This window comes from Neopelma chrysocephalum, unplaced genomic scaffold (assembly GCF_003984885.1).
Source record: "Neopelma chrysocephalum unplaced genomic scaffold, ASM398488v2 Primary Assembly neopelma1_71, whole genome shotgun sequence".
NCBI lineage: Eukaryota > Metazoa > Chordata > Aves > Passeriformes > Pipridae > Neopelma > Neopelma chrysocephalum.
The window spans coordinates 3,933,537-3,951,268 of record NW_020897731.1 but is presented as its reverse complement, the minus strand read 5'-3'; the positions used below and the strand labels follow the sequence as shown (position 1 = coordinate 3,951,268).

Sequence of the window (17,732 nt, the reverse complement as noted above, 5' to 3'; positions counted from 1 at the left end):
TAAATATAAATATAAAGGAATAATTATAAAAATATTAACATAATAATTAGAAACAGTTTATGTTGAGACTAAAACACTCATTAATCCTGAAGAATTGACACATTTTAATGCAATTTAAATGCAAACCCCTTAAATACAATAGAAAACACCATGATTCATCGTTAATAAGATAAAATCAGCTCTGAAACTGCTTTTTTCTTGTCCTCCAGTTATTTATCACTTTCTAAGTAGTAGATTTCCCAATCAAATAATGGATAGCCATGTCTCATTTTACTCAGAACCCTATGAAGCTGTACAGATTTGTGCTCTTTGCTCACCTTGAAGACATCCCTAGCTTTATCATTCTGTCAGCAAAAATTATTTCTTCCGGATTTTAAACAGCATCTTTCTTCACTAGTGCACTAGCCATGAAGAGAGCATGATGGAATGTGACTTCTTTTGATTACCCAAACCATTTTATGACCCTTAATCTAATTTTTGGGCACTGTTCATATTTGCCCTATCTATGTCAAGCTGGTGATTTTGAGTACTGAGTATTCATAATATGAATATCTGAGTAGATAATATGCATAGATACATAATATGAGTAGATACATGACTGTATCTATGTAGTTACTCATCTTACGCATCTTTGTGTGGTAGGAAAGTAACAACTTTAATAAGGTTTGATGGCTGCTAAGACCTAGTGATGTTCTGTCAGCACTTCCCCTGGGTGTCCCTGGAAAAGGCTGGAGGATCTGAAAAATAGACATACATAGAAAGAAGACTGCAGAACTGGTTTGAAATCCTAATAGCAATGACTCTCAGGTCAAATCATACAGGCCAAGTCTAGAAGAAAATTTGATTTAGTTCTTATTTTGTTTTTCTGATTTACAGAAACAGGAAGTATTAAAACATCCCAAAACAGACCTGCAGGACAGTGCTCAGACTTACATAAAAATCTAGTTTCTTGGCCAATGGCTATATCACATCTCTTTGTTTCTGTTTTCTCTTGAGATCAATGAGAATGCAGCTAGATGTCTTGAAATGATGATTCTATTAAAAATACGGCTTTGCTGCACACCTTATAATGCCTCAGTGCTCATATTCTGGTTTTGGCTATTGCCAGACAGTCCAAATAAACCAGCGGGACTCAACCAGAGAAGGAGAATGTCTGTATTTAGCTTATGAATTTCTTCCACTTTTTCTTGAATTGAAAGGCCTCTACTTTGTTTTACATTATGCAAAGCATGTGTATGCCTGTGCTTTGGCCACGTTTGATTGGATATTTTCTCTAGGAGATACAAAGTTCTTTCAGGTAATGGTTATTGAGTGTATTTGGACTAATCACATATACATGCAGTAAATATTCCTCAGCTGCAGTGAGAATACAGATGTCAGCTCTATTTAGAATACACCCAATATACATATTGCCTCTTGAGCTAGATGTAATTTACACTTGAACAAATGACGAGTAACATGAGAATATTTTAAATTAGTAAAACTACAAATGAAAGGGTAGAAATGTTGTGTTCTTTCATGGTATCATAAATCAAACACATAATTAATGATGATTTTTAAGGGATAAAGTTGGGAGATGGGCGAGGGGAGATTATAATACTTGATTTTTCCAAATTGGTGAAAATCAAAGCGACTGAAAAGAAACTCCCTCATACTGTTGTTAATAAAAGTCTCATTCTGTGGGTTTACCTGTATGAAAAATTTCCTGAAGACAATATAAACAATATAAACTAATTTTGGTTTCTGAAAACTGTTAGTAGTTTTAGACTGAAATTCAGAGCCCATGTCTCAGACCTCCAGTGTGGTGTGATGATAAAATGAGAGAAGTTCCAAAGGAGTTGGGAAATATTTTTTTCTCTTGAGTAAAAGATATCAAGCAAGCTATAAAAGAGTAATAGTCATGTAACTGTTACTGAAGAAAATGTCCTTCTGCCAGCCAGATTATCTCAGTGGGGCTTTGCGCTAGAAAAATGTCATTAGCTACAACACCAGGCACCAAAAGAGCTGGACTTGTCATGTTTTGGAGGACAAGAATTTAATACTTGTGATCTCCTCGTTGCACAGAGAAAATGGCAGTGTCTGACCTTGATGATATTTCAAACATTGGAAATGACAGAGGTCATGATGAGCTGTAATTCTTCTCAGAGTAAGAGGCGGCCTTTTGGCATTGAATATTCACTAAAAAAAAACAAACAAAAAACCAACCACACACTGAACCTTAAAATAAAAAAATGTGATCAATAAAATTAGCCAAAAATTTTGAGAGTGTGAGATCAAAAACACCTGAGGAAAACACTCAAAGTGTATGACTAGCATAGTATAAGGGTGGCAGTAAATTCAGCTCAACCATTCACTGGCTGTGAAGCTAATGTGGCTTGTGCATGGCTAATCTGTTATAGTTTTACTCAGTGAATTTGGTATTGGTCTCAACTGCAAAGGTATCCCATTTTTTATTCTTTCCTGATATCCCAAGGGAGGAACTTCCTCAGTTTGTGAATCTGCAATGTTATGATCAAAAGAGACTGAGTTGTCTTACTTAAGTGAACTATCCCTTTCCAAAGAACCACAGTGGTTGCAAGTCTAGCTCATAATAGACATAGATTCAGGTATGTTTGCATACTTCCACAGTCATTTAAAATTATCTTTGTTTTCTCTTGCATGAAATGTGTTGCAATCATTGTACCTTAATTTAAATAAGGGTTATGGAACAGTGAGATGTAGAAAGAAAATAATATTTTTTTTCCTAATAAAGATAAGAAACTGTAACATCTCACTTTCTATTCAAGTTAAACATAAAAATTAATAAAACTTGACCAATTGTTGTGGCTATGTTTTTTAACCACTTATTTGGCTTACTAATAATCCATCTTAAATTCCACAGTCTAGTGCTTCACTTAATAATTTCAGTCTTGTGGAAATCCAATTTACAATTAAATCCCATTAAAATAATAAGTTGTTCTAGTAATTCAGAGCAATAAACACGCTAAAGAAGGAAGTACAGAGATATACAATAAAAGTTATATGGACAATAAAAATGTTCTATTCATAGCCAAAAGTAAATGCTTAATCTTAATTTTACAAAAACAAAATAATTCTTCAAACTCGTGCATTTCAAAACCAGTCAGGCTTCAGAAAATAATATAGTCAAGTCTTACTGAACTGTGGCTTGACTGAAATCGAGATAATTACAGGCTGTTTCAACAGCTTTTTGGTTGTTTTGGGAACTGGATTCATCTGAATGACTGCAAAATAAAGAACAAACTCAAACTAATCTTTCTTCAAGGAATGTGTTAAAAAAAATTGGTAAAATAAGCAAGAAACATGAGGAGGTTTTAAAGCAGAGTAACACAGACAACACCACCATGCTGGTGGGAAAAATTAATGCCTCTTTCCTGTCAAAGGAGTTAGGGAGATTAACATGTTGCTTATAATATTTTCAACACTGTGCTGAATTCCTACCTAAATTAAGGATCATCTTAGATAACCCAGTCAAGCACCTGGGAGGGATGACTTGTGGAACAGGATTTAAGTGGCTGTAAGTTTACATGGACTGTGGTTTTGCTAAACTATCTTATTCACCAGACCAATATTAACCGGCAAGAACTACAAGAGAGCAACCCACTGGTAAAAACTGTCAGCAGAGACCCTAACTGCAGCTTGCTGACAGATAATCTTGCTTCTTAGACATCTGGGTAACCCTAACTCTTACATGATTCAGCAAAAAATTTATTTTCCAATTTTCAGTTTCCAAGAAGTTTATAAATCCTTTGCAAGCTTAAGCATTTTTATTTCAGTATCCAAATCCTAAAACTGCCATATTCACCATCTTTGTTTCTGTAGACTAGCATCTGCTGCTTTCAGCTCTGGCAGCTCTGGACTTGATTTGTCTCCAGTAATTACCAGAAAGGTGGTTACTGTAGCTGCACTAATGAAAGGAGCAACCATGTTTCCTTGAAGGCAGTGCAAGCAAACATAAATAAATGATTGTAAATGAGATATTATTGCAACCAAGAAAGTAAGATACTATCCCTTTTTAGTGGCTTGATATATATCAACATTGCAACTTTCTACACAAAGCTTTGCTTAAGATGTTACAGTTTTCTGACACTTTATTTAAAGTATTATTAGCCTTATAGGATTTTCTTCTTCATCATGATTTGAGCCATATTTTTGGGTGGTGAGGCACTGGCACAGATTGCCCAGAGAAGTTGTGGGTGCCCCATCCCTGGCAGTGTTCAAGGCCAAGCTGGATGGGGCTTTGAGCAAACTGGTCTAGCAGAAAGTGTCCCAGCCCTTGGCAGGTTGGTTGGAACTAGATGATCTTTAAGGTCCCTTCCAGCCCAAACCATTCTATAGTTCTATGATTTTTCAAATGACAGTCTGTCTCCATAATTTTGCAGATTACTGTTGCAGCAATAACAGGTGCATAGGCGAGGGCCCGTGGCCAAAGCTAGTAACATAAGAAAGTTTTAAATTAAAAAAATCCTGTTAAGTTGCACTGAACTTTGTCATCTCTGGTTCACTGAATTTAGCTCTAACTGTGATCCTTTTCTGACAAGTGACTGTAAAAACTGTATCACACATTGTAGTGTTTGTGTTTCAGTGACTGCATCAATTTTGTTCAGGATGTTGTTGGATTTTTTTTAAAACCACCAGATCTACCAATGAAACAGAGGTTTGAAGGTCATGCTGTGTTCAATCTCATGCAACAACAATAATGGCATTTCTGAGAAATGAAATCTCACTCACCCTCACAGCAAACCACTTCAGTGCCTAGGTCGGGCTGTGCTGTCAGATTTTCACGAAGTACGAGTTAATCTAGTCTACTGCCAAGCTAAAATGAAATCTCTCAGAACTTATGTTACATAATGAAATAGTCTTACAATATTACCATTATTTATTGCATTAAGGTGGAAAAGTTTGGAGGGGCTGATCATACTAGTTTATCATGGGGCAGGTTTCCATCACTGTAATGGAATATAGGATTATCCTGCAGAGTGACTACTGTAACAATACTATCCTTATATTACTATGTATCTGTAGGAAGATGGTGTTACTTACCTGAATTACTTAGTGCACTTTTAATAGATCTTAATATTTCTGGAAAATGCTAATGGCTGCACAGTGCTAACTTGTGTCTTGTTACTTGGTTAGGACAGGGATATGTTTCACTTTGGAGATACTGAGCACTGGAGGCATTGGACCAAGATGAATTGATGAACAAAATGAATGCAGCATATTTTAAAGCAAAATTCCTCTTTGTTACCTATTAAATATATTTGGTGTTTTAAGAAAGAAAGTGAATATCACATGGTAAAATTATGTTAGTTGAAATCAATATAATACTTCTTATCTGATTTCTGGTACAAACTATTTTCCTTTTCTTCTCTCCTTTATTTTGCAGTTAACTTTGACCACTTTCAAATATTGCGGGCTATTGGGAAAGGGAGTTTTGGAAAGGTAAGAATCAACTTATTTTTAGCAGTTAAAAATCTAATAGGGAATTCCTTTGTGTTTTTCTGGTAACTTGATTAGGGTAAAATGACATAGGTTTTGTAGCTTTTTCCTTCTCAAAGACATCTGATCACCAGTATGAACTGAGTCTGACTATTCACTAAATTATTTCTATTATAATACATTCACTAAAATCAACTGAACAAAAATTATTGTAATAATTAAGTCTCCCCAATGGGGAGTAGCAGAATTTAGAAATCTGTCCTCAAAACAAAAAGAAACAAAAAAGTAGGAGTGGACTACTTCTTTAGACAGTCTACTAGACTGATCTTGTTCTTAAATCTCTGGACTTATTTGTGTCTTTAAAATAATTGTGGTATTTTAAAGGCACTTTACATAGATTAAATTCACTTGGGACTGTATAAACTGACATACACTATAATTATGATCATTGAGTAAATGTTTGTTTAATTCAACAGGATTTTGCTGAAACAGAGAAGATTAATGGTTTGTTTACACATGAATAGACAACCTTTATTTTTTATAATAATGATTATAACAAGGTTTTAAATTTTAATGTGGGTAAATACAAGGCCATGAAGCCAGAGAAAATCATATTATAAAAATGTTAGAAACCATTTCTCATGGGAATACACTTGGAGATGAAATATAACTGATACTTTATCAGGTAACTGATCAAGCAACAGCTAGGTAGATCTAGATTTGAATGATTCTTGAGTATATGCCAGGTCAGTGCTGGTGAGATACTTCTGTAGTCACGCATTAAGAACACACACAGGATTTTGCTGGTTCTTGGGCTTCATGCAGAAAAATTACTTTAATTTTAGATATTTCTTGCAGAACAGCATGGTCCTTCATGGCATGGTTCTTATTTGATTCAGTTGTTTTCAAGAGAAACCCTCTCTGAGGTCAATGGGAGAATATACTGCAAGGCCAACAAGGTTTTTCAGAACCCCTTAAAAATCAGGCAGGTGGAGAGCTATGATTGTTTATTATCACAATACAGTGATGAAATGCCATGTCAAACTAAATAGAGGTCCAAGAGTGCAAGTTAGGCATAGGAAAAGAAGTTAAAGATATATCCAAATCATGTTGGCCCTCACAAAGATCACCTGCACCCCTCTTTATTCAAAGCTTTCGCATTCACACCTCTACTGTCTCTGCCCTTTCAAAGGGGCCCTCAGCCTTCCACAACATGCAGGAAAATAAAAGAAACCTACCTGCATTTTGAAGGCTTGTTAGGTGATGTTTGATCCACTCTTTTCCATGGCATTCAGGAAACAGGTGAATGTTTCTATGATATTTCTAGAAACATCTAACTTTCTTACAGGTTTAAATGACTGCAGTGTTCTAGTGAATCTACTTTGGAAAATCTGCATTGGTGAGAACAGAGTTTCACAGCCCTCAGAGAACATATTTAATGCAAGAAAGGACTCATGCATGAGTATTTTCTAAACTTAAATCCTTATTTTGCAGCTATCAAACACAACAGGAAAGTCCTTGTTGGACTTTCTTTCTTTTTTCTTTTTTTTTTTTTCCCAAATGAATCCAGTCTTCTGACAAATCACCTTGTTTTGCCTTCCACAGGCAGGGAAAGAAAGAAACCTGTTTTCAAGCAACCTATTATAACATAGCCAAAAGCACAACATGGTAAATTAGTCACCATTTCAAGTGTCTTTTCTGTGAGACAGTCTTACCTTTATTGGTCATTTAGAAGCCTCGTTGCTGGCAACTTTTCCTATTACCGTCCTTCTGGAAGTACCTGGCGGTAGAAAACGTCAACAAACGATGCAAGACTGTTAATCTCTATTGTTAGCTGTTTAATGTTTGGGGTCCATTGTGTTCTAGCATCTTGCAACACATAACGCTTTGTTCAGTATCATGTTTTCCTTAAACTGCCTGCTTCCTTTATGGCTCCACTGTGGCCTTTTCTGTTTTCTGAGAGCAAAAGGATGTTTTAAGACACGCTCTACTTTTTTATTTTATTATTGTTGGTACAATAGCTCCCTCTCTCTCTCAATATTTCTTAAATTACTCTGGTTGCTACAGCAACCTTAGGCCTCAGCAGGATATTGCTGCAGGAGGTATCTGACATGGCAGAGCCTCTACACAGTTCAGCTCTCTCTTGTGCACAGAGCTCAAGGTGATCCTCGGCACCTCACCTCCTCCCTTGGGGCTGACTGATTCAGCAGCTATGCTCTGTCCTACCAGCTGGCTTCAGAAAGCAGTTCCCTGCCTTTTCCTTTGGCGTTTTCAGTTCACAATAGCAACATTTGCCGTTGCAGGAATTCGTAGGCCGTTTGGTATCAAATGCTTTGTATCTCAAGAGCTTGCCTTTTCTGAGAAGTGGCCACTTGCTTTAAGATGCTGCCTCAGTACGTGCTGCTTCTTAGGGACATGTTAAGAGCAGAGGCTGTCTCATAGACACTGCAGCATATTCCCCAGGAAAAGTGAAGATACATCACAGGAGGAGGGTAGGAAATAGGTGTGGAGAGAAGAGAACCACAAGCATGCTCCTTTTTCTGGAAACAATAAGGCTCCCTTCAAAGGTGACCTTTGAGAGCTCAGGATGCACCTTGGAAGGCACAGATGAAGAAGGCGAGCTCCAAGCTGTGTAGGACCATCACAGCCAAAATTTCTATGCAAGTTAGTGGTTCTTTTGTTCAAGCCAAGTGACATTGCAAGCTGTGGCAGAATAGCGTGTGACTGCTCATTGAATACTTCCCCCTCTCCTGGGCACGTGCATATACACCCTGTGTGTGTATCTGTACATACAGATACTGGCACAGCCCTGGGCAAGGGTCAGTAGTACTCAAGTGAGGTGTGGGGCATTACCCTAAAAGTAGCCTTTCTGGCTTCAGTGGCCTTGCTTTGCTAAGTTGAAGCTGCTTGCTTATGCTTTGGTGTCTTCATGCATAACAGGACATTTTTTTTGGGGGGAGACCTTTAAGTTAGTTATGCTTAGTATATTCCAGTTATTAGTAATTGCAAGTACATTGCAAATGGGCTGGTGAGACATTTTGACCAAACAGGTTTTATTCGTATATTAAATGTTTGTTTTTTAAGTAAATTCAGAAGTAGGAACTTTTAAATACTCAAACCAAAAATACTGAACTCTGGTCAAAGTAGTTATTTCTTTATGACATACAACACCTTAGAAGTGCTGTCACATGTTTAATTTGGCTATTTTTTCCATGTTGTTGTATGTAGAGATATCACTCTTCTCAATAAATATTGGAGAAAACATATTTTTGAAGATCACCCAATAAGTACAAAACTGACAAGGAGTGAAATACAAGAATTCCCATTATCCTTATAACCATTACAATAACCATGTAATTGCAGGGTTACTGCTGCAAAATAATTTGTATTCAGGTGCAACAACTAGTTCTCAGTGATATTATAGTACCAATTTTCCTCAATTCTCTATTCATGAGAGCAGGTGTATTGAACAATCTGACCTCATTAAATTAAATTTAAATTATAATTTCAATGTACAAATTCACTTCTTTTTGTCTGAGACGGTGAGACACAAGACTTGGTTATGATTAATTTGGTATATTTATATATATTTATAAATTTATATTTATATATTTGCTAATTTTTTATAAAACAGTGACTTCCTGTGCTGAAGTAATTGAAATTATACTGGTGTAAAACAGATGGGAGCCCAGAATCATGTCTGCATTGATTGAGGGTACTTTGCTAAATATTATGCAAAATATTTCAGAAAAAATATGCTACTATCCTAAAAGCAACAAAACACACAACTGCAGAGTATTAATATTGTTTGACAGTATAACAACCTATTTTTTTAGCTTGAGTTAATATGAAAGGATAGTAAGCAGATGCTTGGGCTGCTCCAGATGTCATGTTTTGCTCAGGGGAATCTGGGAATGAATCCCCCTATTTCAAGGAAATTCCCTGGCAGTGTAAAGATAAAATTATGATATCCATTCTCCAGCCTCTTTGTGTAAATTTTTCCAACTCTTCTTGTAGGCTAAGACTATGAGCAATAGTTTTTCAGAGCACATGGGTAAGAACACAAAATGTAGCAGTATTTGAGGCACGTGATTTGTCAGTTCCCACCCTGAAGCATATAGCTGATTTCTATCTTGCAGTCCCTGTGTCTGGGTGAGTGCCTTCTGCCCGTGGCAGTGCAACAGCCCCTCTGCTGGGCTGTGATTCCTCATGGCAGCTATAGCTGCCCCATCTGATCTACTGACAGGACATAGGACCCATAATAGTATCATGCAGGAGCACAGATGCAGTGTGCACTCCAGCTTCCAGCTCTCCACCTTGCACAGAGTGACCTTGCTCAGAGAAGCTTTCTCTGCCTGTGGTTTTGCATCTCTCCTTTTTTCATGACCTCTCATGAAACCATGTCATGTGGTAGTTTGAGAGGTCTAAGTACTCGTGCCAAATTCAGACCAAAATGTCTTTATTGAGAGTAAGTGCACCTGCTCCTCACTCTTTCCAGACTAAGCACATAGCAGCTAGAAGTCTTTTCTAGTGGGAAATGGGAGAAATCTTGTGTTTGCTGCAAGTCAGATTTTTCAGCCCTCCCCATCTTTTGCTCTGGGAAAAGCTTCTCTGAACCTACCTATGGCTGCTCAGCCAACACAGCACCATGAAGCTTTCTGCAGCAAACCTTGAGCAAATTTTGCCCCAGTTTTACTCAGCATAACTCTCTCACTTAGCTCTGCAATAGCCCATAGGGCACTCTGTCACCCATACCACTGTGTCTGTATGATCTCTTAAGCTTCAGATTAAACTCAGTCTGTAAGTGCTCTATTTTTTATGTATGAAAACAGAGGAAATCCAAGAAGGTAGTTTAGAAATGGAACGTAGCACATGCTGTTCTCCAAAAATGAAGTTTAGCCCTACAGTCATAATCTATTGGTTTCCTTCCCCTGGCTCTGAGGGAAAGTGGCTCCAAGTCAGCCTCTGGTTAAATGTCTTTTAACCTCATAGGTTTTAAGGCAACTTACTGTTACTTTCTCCCAGAAATAATGAAAGATACCACCCTGTGATAACATGTAAGACATGTAGAAAAACCCTCTTTATAAAGGGAATATTTTTGCAAGAGACTTTTAAAGATAAGCACAATACAACTACAAAGAAAATGAATGGTGATTCATAATGCCTACCTTTAAACATGTAAATGTCTACATGATGCCTACATCCAAACTAGTAATCTACAGTCTTTTTATGGGGACATTAGAAGGGAAACCATCCCTCTAGAGATGGACATGTTTAGATCTATACCTTATGTGGAAATGAATGTGCCTGTCCTTCTCTCCTGACTCTGAAGCTGGGTAGTTAGCTGTTGAGTTCATGACACATGTTTGGTTTGAAGCATCACACTGTCTGGGGTTTGGTAAAGGATATTCACAGAAAAATGGAAAGAGAATGTTTTAGTAATGTGACCATGGCAGGCTTCCATACTGATACTTGTAAATAAGGCAATTCTGCACAGACTTCCATTATAAGGAGTCATCACAGAGTTTGCTTGTTCAGGTGCCAGAGCACCTGTTTGTCCATTTTAAAATTACTCCTTTGGAACAAAAAACCCCTAAATTCAATCATTTCCCATTAAGACTGCACATGTGAGGAGAGCTCAAGGGCTTTTCCTTTTTTTTTTGCACTAGTGGAAAGTTTCAGCCAATTGATGTCCTGCTCAGAGGAAGAGCTGACAGCCAGCAGGTAGAAATGCCAGGGAGGATCTCCACTATGATTCAGTACTGTCAGAGCAACATCAGGCATTTTTTCACAGTAACATCAATGTGGATGCACATTGTGTTTCCTGATTTTTAGTAGGAAGTAGCTTTATTGTAGTAATTAAAATTCAATTGATTTTGAAACCATGTTAAAAGATGTACATAGGTACACATTGCTAGAAAATGTTTGCTGTCATTCTGTTTTGAAGCTGTGTGCTAGAGAAGCTTCTACTAACAACAGAAGGTCTGTTTCAAGTGTGCTGAATACCCTTGTCTGTATTGGCAAGTAAGAGAACTGAGTGCCTTCTGGAGTCACAGCAGCGTTTCAAAACCTGTTTGCATTACATATCTAGATGCTGTGTATGATCCTAGTTCAAACCTGCTCAAACCTGTAACTCTCAGCTGAGTAAAACCCAATCCTCTCAGCAGACTTTCTAGTCAAGCTTTCAATGGGGAGGCTTTTTATGTAGTGGAATAGGAGACTTCAAACATCTTGGTCTTGGCCAAGTTACACATAAAAATCGTGCTGCAAATTCATGTAAGCGAATGAACTTCGGGACTTAGGTTTTGAGCCAAAATCCCAAAATTTTGTACTTTGTAATGTAATGGAGTTTGATTAGAGTGTTCACGTAGTCTATGACAGCATGTCAGGAATTGCCTCTGAAGATCCTACATATGCTTCTGAAGGACCTGTGTAACCTTGAACAGTTAATTTCCATTCCTCCATTTCAGTTCAAACCCACCTACTGTATCTTCTTCCCCCAAAAGGCCAACCACAATTCCCCATTGTTCCACAGCCTGGGTTCTCTGCATATAAATATGAACCTTTATTTATCTTGAGGGCATCACCAATATTCAGACTTTCCATAACAGCCCAAGACGGAAAAATGAAACAAAACTTCAGTACTCACCATTGTGCAACATTGATGGGCTCAAAACAGAATGTTGCCATCCATATTTTCCTTAGTTAGCAGAATATCTCCTGGTATTAGAGAAGGTAATTAGAATCTTTGCTTAATCACATCTTATCCACATAGGTTAAAATTATTAACTCCTCTATTTGGAGTAGATTTGAGCTCAAAGACACACTTTATGAAAACAGAGTTTCAGACAAATAAGTATGTTTTGGTTTCCTTGGTCCTGTTCCTCCCAGTTTCGGCTGTGGGAAGTTGCCTCAGTTTCTCCAGACTGTTTCTGAATATTGAGCACACAACTTCCTCAAAATACAACTCAGACCCATGGATTTCTTTTTGGCTGTCACCAAATTGTAATTTGTTGTCTGAGCATGAATTTTATGAGTGCGTACTATCCTTTTATGTGTGTATAATATGGGAGTGTTTATGTGTGCATGTGTGGATGTAGATAAATATACAAATAAATTAATAGTGCCCACACCAAGGGGCACTATTATATCCAGAATACCTTCAAATTTAGGCATTATAGAGTTATGATACCTAAACCAGACACTTCTAGTACATAGTCTGTATTTGTACTGAAGATTAAAATTTCTGATTGGAGCCTATGGCTGTATCAGTAATACACGTGTTGCACCAAAACAATATTTTCAGTTAATATTCTCTTGCCTGTGAGGACACATTAGAAGTGTCACTTCAAAAAGTTCTGATCAATTAACAGCAAAACTCCCTTCAGAGCAAAAGGCTGTTGAGGATACACTTTCCCTCTAGGTGTGGATATAGCCCTGCTATGAAAATAATATTTACACCAGTTTTGGGGATAAGACACAGAACAAATTTATATTTCTGTGTTGCCAGAAATCACATTTAAAATTATGCTTCTTGGATGTGGTGATGGTGACTTTCCAGCTCCATTCTCAAGGCAAACTACCATGACGAAAAACAATCCAGGTTTAACATGGGAGTTCTCTTGACTGAGATTTTCTTCATGCATTTATAACATTATCTGACTTCCTTAAAAAAAAAAAAAGAAAAAAAAAGAGAGACAGAGAAAAGAAAACAAAGTAAAAGGAAAGAAATTTACTGCCAGAGACTAAATAATTGCAATGGTCCCTTGTGAATTCAAAAATATTATGATGAATCTCTGTACGAAAATTCTTTTTCCTTTCAACAATAATTAAAGGAGCATAATTCTGATATTTAGATGAAATATCGAGCCTTGGGAAGGCTCAATATTGCCTTGGGAAGGCAAGGTTTATGATGCAGTAATCAAGATGTGTGTACTGACTTACAGGAATGAGGACAATGATTGTGCATTTTCCTAAGCAGTAGGCAGCAATTTCTGTGGCTAATGAAATAGCCTGTGAATTCAGCAATTGGAGTGTATTCCTCCCAGCTTTACCGTGTAACTTCTGAATGTTAGGGCACTTTTATGCTTCCTTGTTTCTCCTTATGCAGGGTTTGGGTGTTCTTTTGGTAATTCTTTTAATTATAATCTGTTACAAAGAATTCTGCAGAGATGTGAACTTTTTGAAGGTGTTACTCAGTTGTAGTATCTGATTTAGTATCATAAAAAGATCCTTGTTTTCAAAGTTACAATTGAGTTTACTTTCTCAAGGTGTCAAAATTTTTCTTTTACTTTGCTGTCAATTAGGTGTGCATTGTACAGAAGAGAGACACCAAGAAAATGTATGCCATGAAATACATGAATAAACAGAAGTGCATTGAGAGAGATGAAGTTCGAAATGTTTTCCGGGAGCTACAGATAATGCAAGGCCTAGAACATCCCTTCCTAGTTAATCTGTGGTAAGAAAACCTTTAAAATGTTATCAAGGATCTCTTGTTTTCTTCTTATTGCTGAATCAGTTCAGACTGTGGAAGTAAGGAAAGCTAAAAAGAATAAGATTTTGGTGACCATTTTCGTTGAATTATTAAGGTTTTGCAGAGTGTTTCATTATTCATCAGTATTTTTAAGGTGCCTTTTTACATTGAAATATTTAAACATCATATTCACCTGTTCAATTCTGATTTAGTTTTCTCCAGATTGATACAGAGGTGTGTGGAAATGTGTGTTCTGTCCAACTTCATCATTTATTTTTGTCAATACCTGGACTAAACATCTCTTGTAAAGCTGTAGAATATCAAAACCTATAATTGTATTAATTCATTCTTTTTAGTTGATTCAGAGAAAATTCAAAGCTCAATTACTTAAAAAAATTGCTGTCATGGAACAACACAAAAGCATCTTTTTGTCACTGGAATTTCTCATATTTTCCCTCTGCTTGGTCACATAGGAGTGTGAGAAAATTCTTGTCTAAAAAAACATAATGGCTAGCTTCAACTACACCACCGACTTAAAACATATGCTGTCTTTTATGTAGTGAGAGTAGTAATGGGATGCAGATTTTTCCAACTTTATCTGAAAATGACCTATATAATTAAAAAAAAAAATAAAAAAGAACCAAGACTGAGGGGACATAAACCATTACAATATTAAAATTGTTCAGTTTGTGAATAGTTTGATTGGCTGCAGATGGTCACAATGCAAACAGACCTTCTGTTTTGTGAGTTTAGCTGTGTTACTAGAGGTCAGTTTCTAACCTACAGTGTTTTGCCTGTCCTTTAGCTCGCTCTTGAACTGTAAAGGTGAAAAATTCCTGTTGCCAGTTTAGAATCTTTCATGAATTAAAAGCCAAATTATGTTCTCTCTTAAGTGAACACAGCTTTAGCATAATTGCAGTCACTTATCATAGCAAAGCATTGGAGCCCAAAATTGATTCCAAAAGGACCTAATCATATATGTATATAAATATATATGCCCTCCACTTAACATGAATGATCATATTTGAGCTATTCTAATATCCTGCTGAAGGCTTAAAGAAATATGCATAAACGTTTTGGTTCTAATGCAAAACTTTCTCAGTATATTTCCAAGGTTCCATCAACCTGTACTCTGGGGATTTCTTTGACAAAGACAGGTATATCTGGGCTTAAGAGCCTGTGGATTTCTCTGTCGTGGATTTCTCTGTCATGTATTTGTCTAACCTTTTCTGAAATCGTACTAACTTTTTAACACACCATCTTTATGAAGAGATGTGAAAGTCTCCACTGTGTAACTAAATATTGTACAAAAACAGTCACAGGTTAATGCCATCTACAAGATAAACATAACAGTGCTGAAGGACTAAGGAGCAAATGGTTTTTGTGAAACAAAACGTATGTTAGATTCCAATTAGCGAATTGATAATCAGATAATAAATATTCTTTATTCTTTTCTTTTTTCATGCCAAAGATTAAACTTGAAATAAGCAATACCTTAAAATGTATTAGATGTGATGATGATTTTTATTCTTCTTGCAATTCTAAGATACTGTCACAAGATCTCAGGACTCAAGTGTTAGATGTTTTTATGTCATATGTGTATATGAGAAATGCAGAAAATGAAAAAGAAATGTAGTACTTTAGAATTTACAAAACATTCAGGCAAAAAGGACACTATTCAAGATGCTTCTGTGCACTGACAATGTTCTATATCTGATGACTCTAGCAATGGCCATAGCTAACCAATCTGTCTAGGATGCTTATTCATTAGAATGACAGCTCTCATGGATGAGGCCTGAAATTTATCACTTGCATTAAAGTTTGTGACCCAGCTCAGCAGCCAACAGTCCTATCTCCCTGTGGCCAAGGTTAGTTTTCAGATCTATGGTATGAAACAGAAGAATATGGAATACTCTGAAGACTACCCAGATCTAAAATCAGCACCCACATTCAGGGATAGCCCTGTGAAAATATGCAGTTTGCTCGTGCAACCATTTAGTTCCTGATGCCTTGAGCATCTCAGTGCTTCCCACTCTGAAATACCCATGGAGATAACTCACCTTGGTTCTCCTTAGGGCCAACATGTGAAGGTACAGCAAAGCTAGTAGGTGAACAGCATCCAGGAACCCCAAATAACTCTTTCTCTATACCAGACTCATAATATGTTTCTATCATTAGCCTTGCACAATTCTAAATGAATTTAAAATAGCTTCGGATTTATTTCTAGAGTGTCTATATTTGCAGATTGCAGTAGCATGTTTCAAACCTCTGAATGTTCTCTCTCAGTTTTCACCTGAATTTCAAGACGTTCAACACATTTTCTTCAAATAATGACTTTTGTTACTTTACTACAACAAGGGCAAAACACAAAAATCATAAGAAATTCATGAATAATGTTCACATCTGTTCTATTAAAACTAAGCCATAGGAAGCTCTTATACTAATTATATTAAATGTGTTTAATAATTGAAACTACAATTTAATTCTGTATATACCAGCATGAAAAAGGGAATACTGCAAGTATGAATGGAATAGTCCTTAAATATGTTATTCCCAGAAATAACTTCTTAAAATAACAACATTTTCATTGATTGTTGGTGAACTAGCATTCTGTTTAATGTATTTTTACTTGCAGTTTAGATGCAATAATAATTTGCATCAAATACATTTACATTGTAGCTATAACTTACATTAGATGATTAGCAGGTATCCATGAGTTTTCCTCTTATGAGTCAATTCCTGGCATACTAATGGAAGGAAATAGTTGAATCTGCATTTCTTCTATAGCAATTGCAGCTAGATTTGCTTCATTTTTTGGAGTTAGATTTCTCTGTTCATTTCATTGATTGCACTGTAAATGTACAAACGGGCTGTAACAGGAGCTACTAATTCTGTCTTATTTTGCAAACTGGACTATTAATTTAACAGGGAATAGTTATGTTGTGATGTATAGGGAATAACGCAGCTGCAGTTTGTTTAAATGCCAAGTTGCTTTTGGCCATGTCTGTGTTTCTGGGCTCTGTCACACTCTGAGGGTTCACATCAGTTTTCAGAAGTCCTGCCTGAGGTATGATTTTGGTAACTAAAACTCAGAAATTCGACCAGCCTACTAATGTTAATTGGTATGTTTCTGGTTAGTTGGGGTATCCCATTTTGCTTTCCTGAGGGTATTCAGGAGTAATTTTTCTGAGAAGATGAGTACAAACCTGCCATTGAGAGCACTGCTGCAGCCCCCACATCAGTGGACCGGCACTGACATTCACTTAACTAAAATACAACCAACCCTCATGGATAAAGTCAAAAATACAGTTATAGTCAGGACTCAGACAAGAAGTGGTTAACAGCTCTTCCAAAAAGGTTAAATTGTGACTCTTAACATTGGATTGTAGTTGGATGAAAACCAAAACCAGACCTTGGATGAGGAACTTTCGTAAAGTGGGCTTGTGGTTAAACAGTTATGTAGTCTGTGAAGAACTGGGAATCCAGCTGCCCATGTGGAAGGAAGCCTGGAGCTGATGTTTTCAGCTGTCCAGACAAACTGACTACTTGTCTACTGAAGCAAATGTGATGGCAGTGCCAATAGATTTTTTGATATCAATGTATTTATCTTGTTTGTCCCTTGAATCTCAGTGAGAAGTAATTATCTGGCTCGATGACACTTCAAAAGTCTTTGAAAGAAAATACATTTCTCCATTTATTTGAAAGGCAAAGTAGGTCCTTATTTTGGTTGCATTGTTCCTTTCCCTATATTCCTCCCTCCCCTAACCCCAGCTGTATGAAGCAAGACTTAAGCTTAGGTAGG

At 36.7% G+C, this 17,732-nt stretch overlaps 1 protein-coding gene across 1 annotated transcript in view; it reads left to right on the top strand.

Moving 5' to 3' along the window:
• Nucleotides 1-17,732, top strand: part of STK32B (serine/threonine kinase 32B) — a 167,457-nt gene that overhangs the window by 21,579 nt on the left and 128,146 nt on the right. The window contains exons 2-3 of the mRNA XM_027686608.1: nt 5,405-5,460; nt 13,764-13,915. Coding sequence (XP_027542409.1) covers nt 5,405-5,460; nt 13,764-13,915 — 208 coding nt within the window. The remainder of the gene's footprint in view (nt 1-5,404; nt 5,461-13,763; nt 13,916-17,732) is intronic.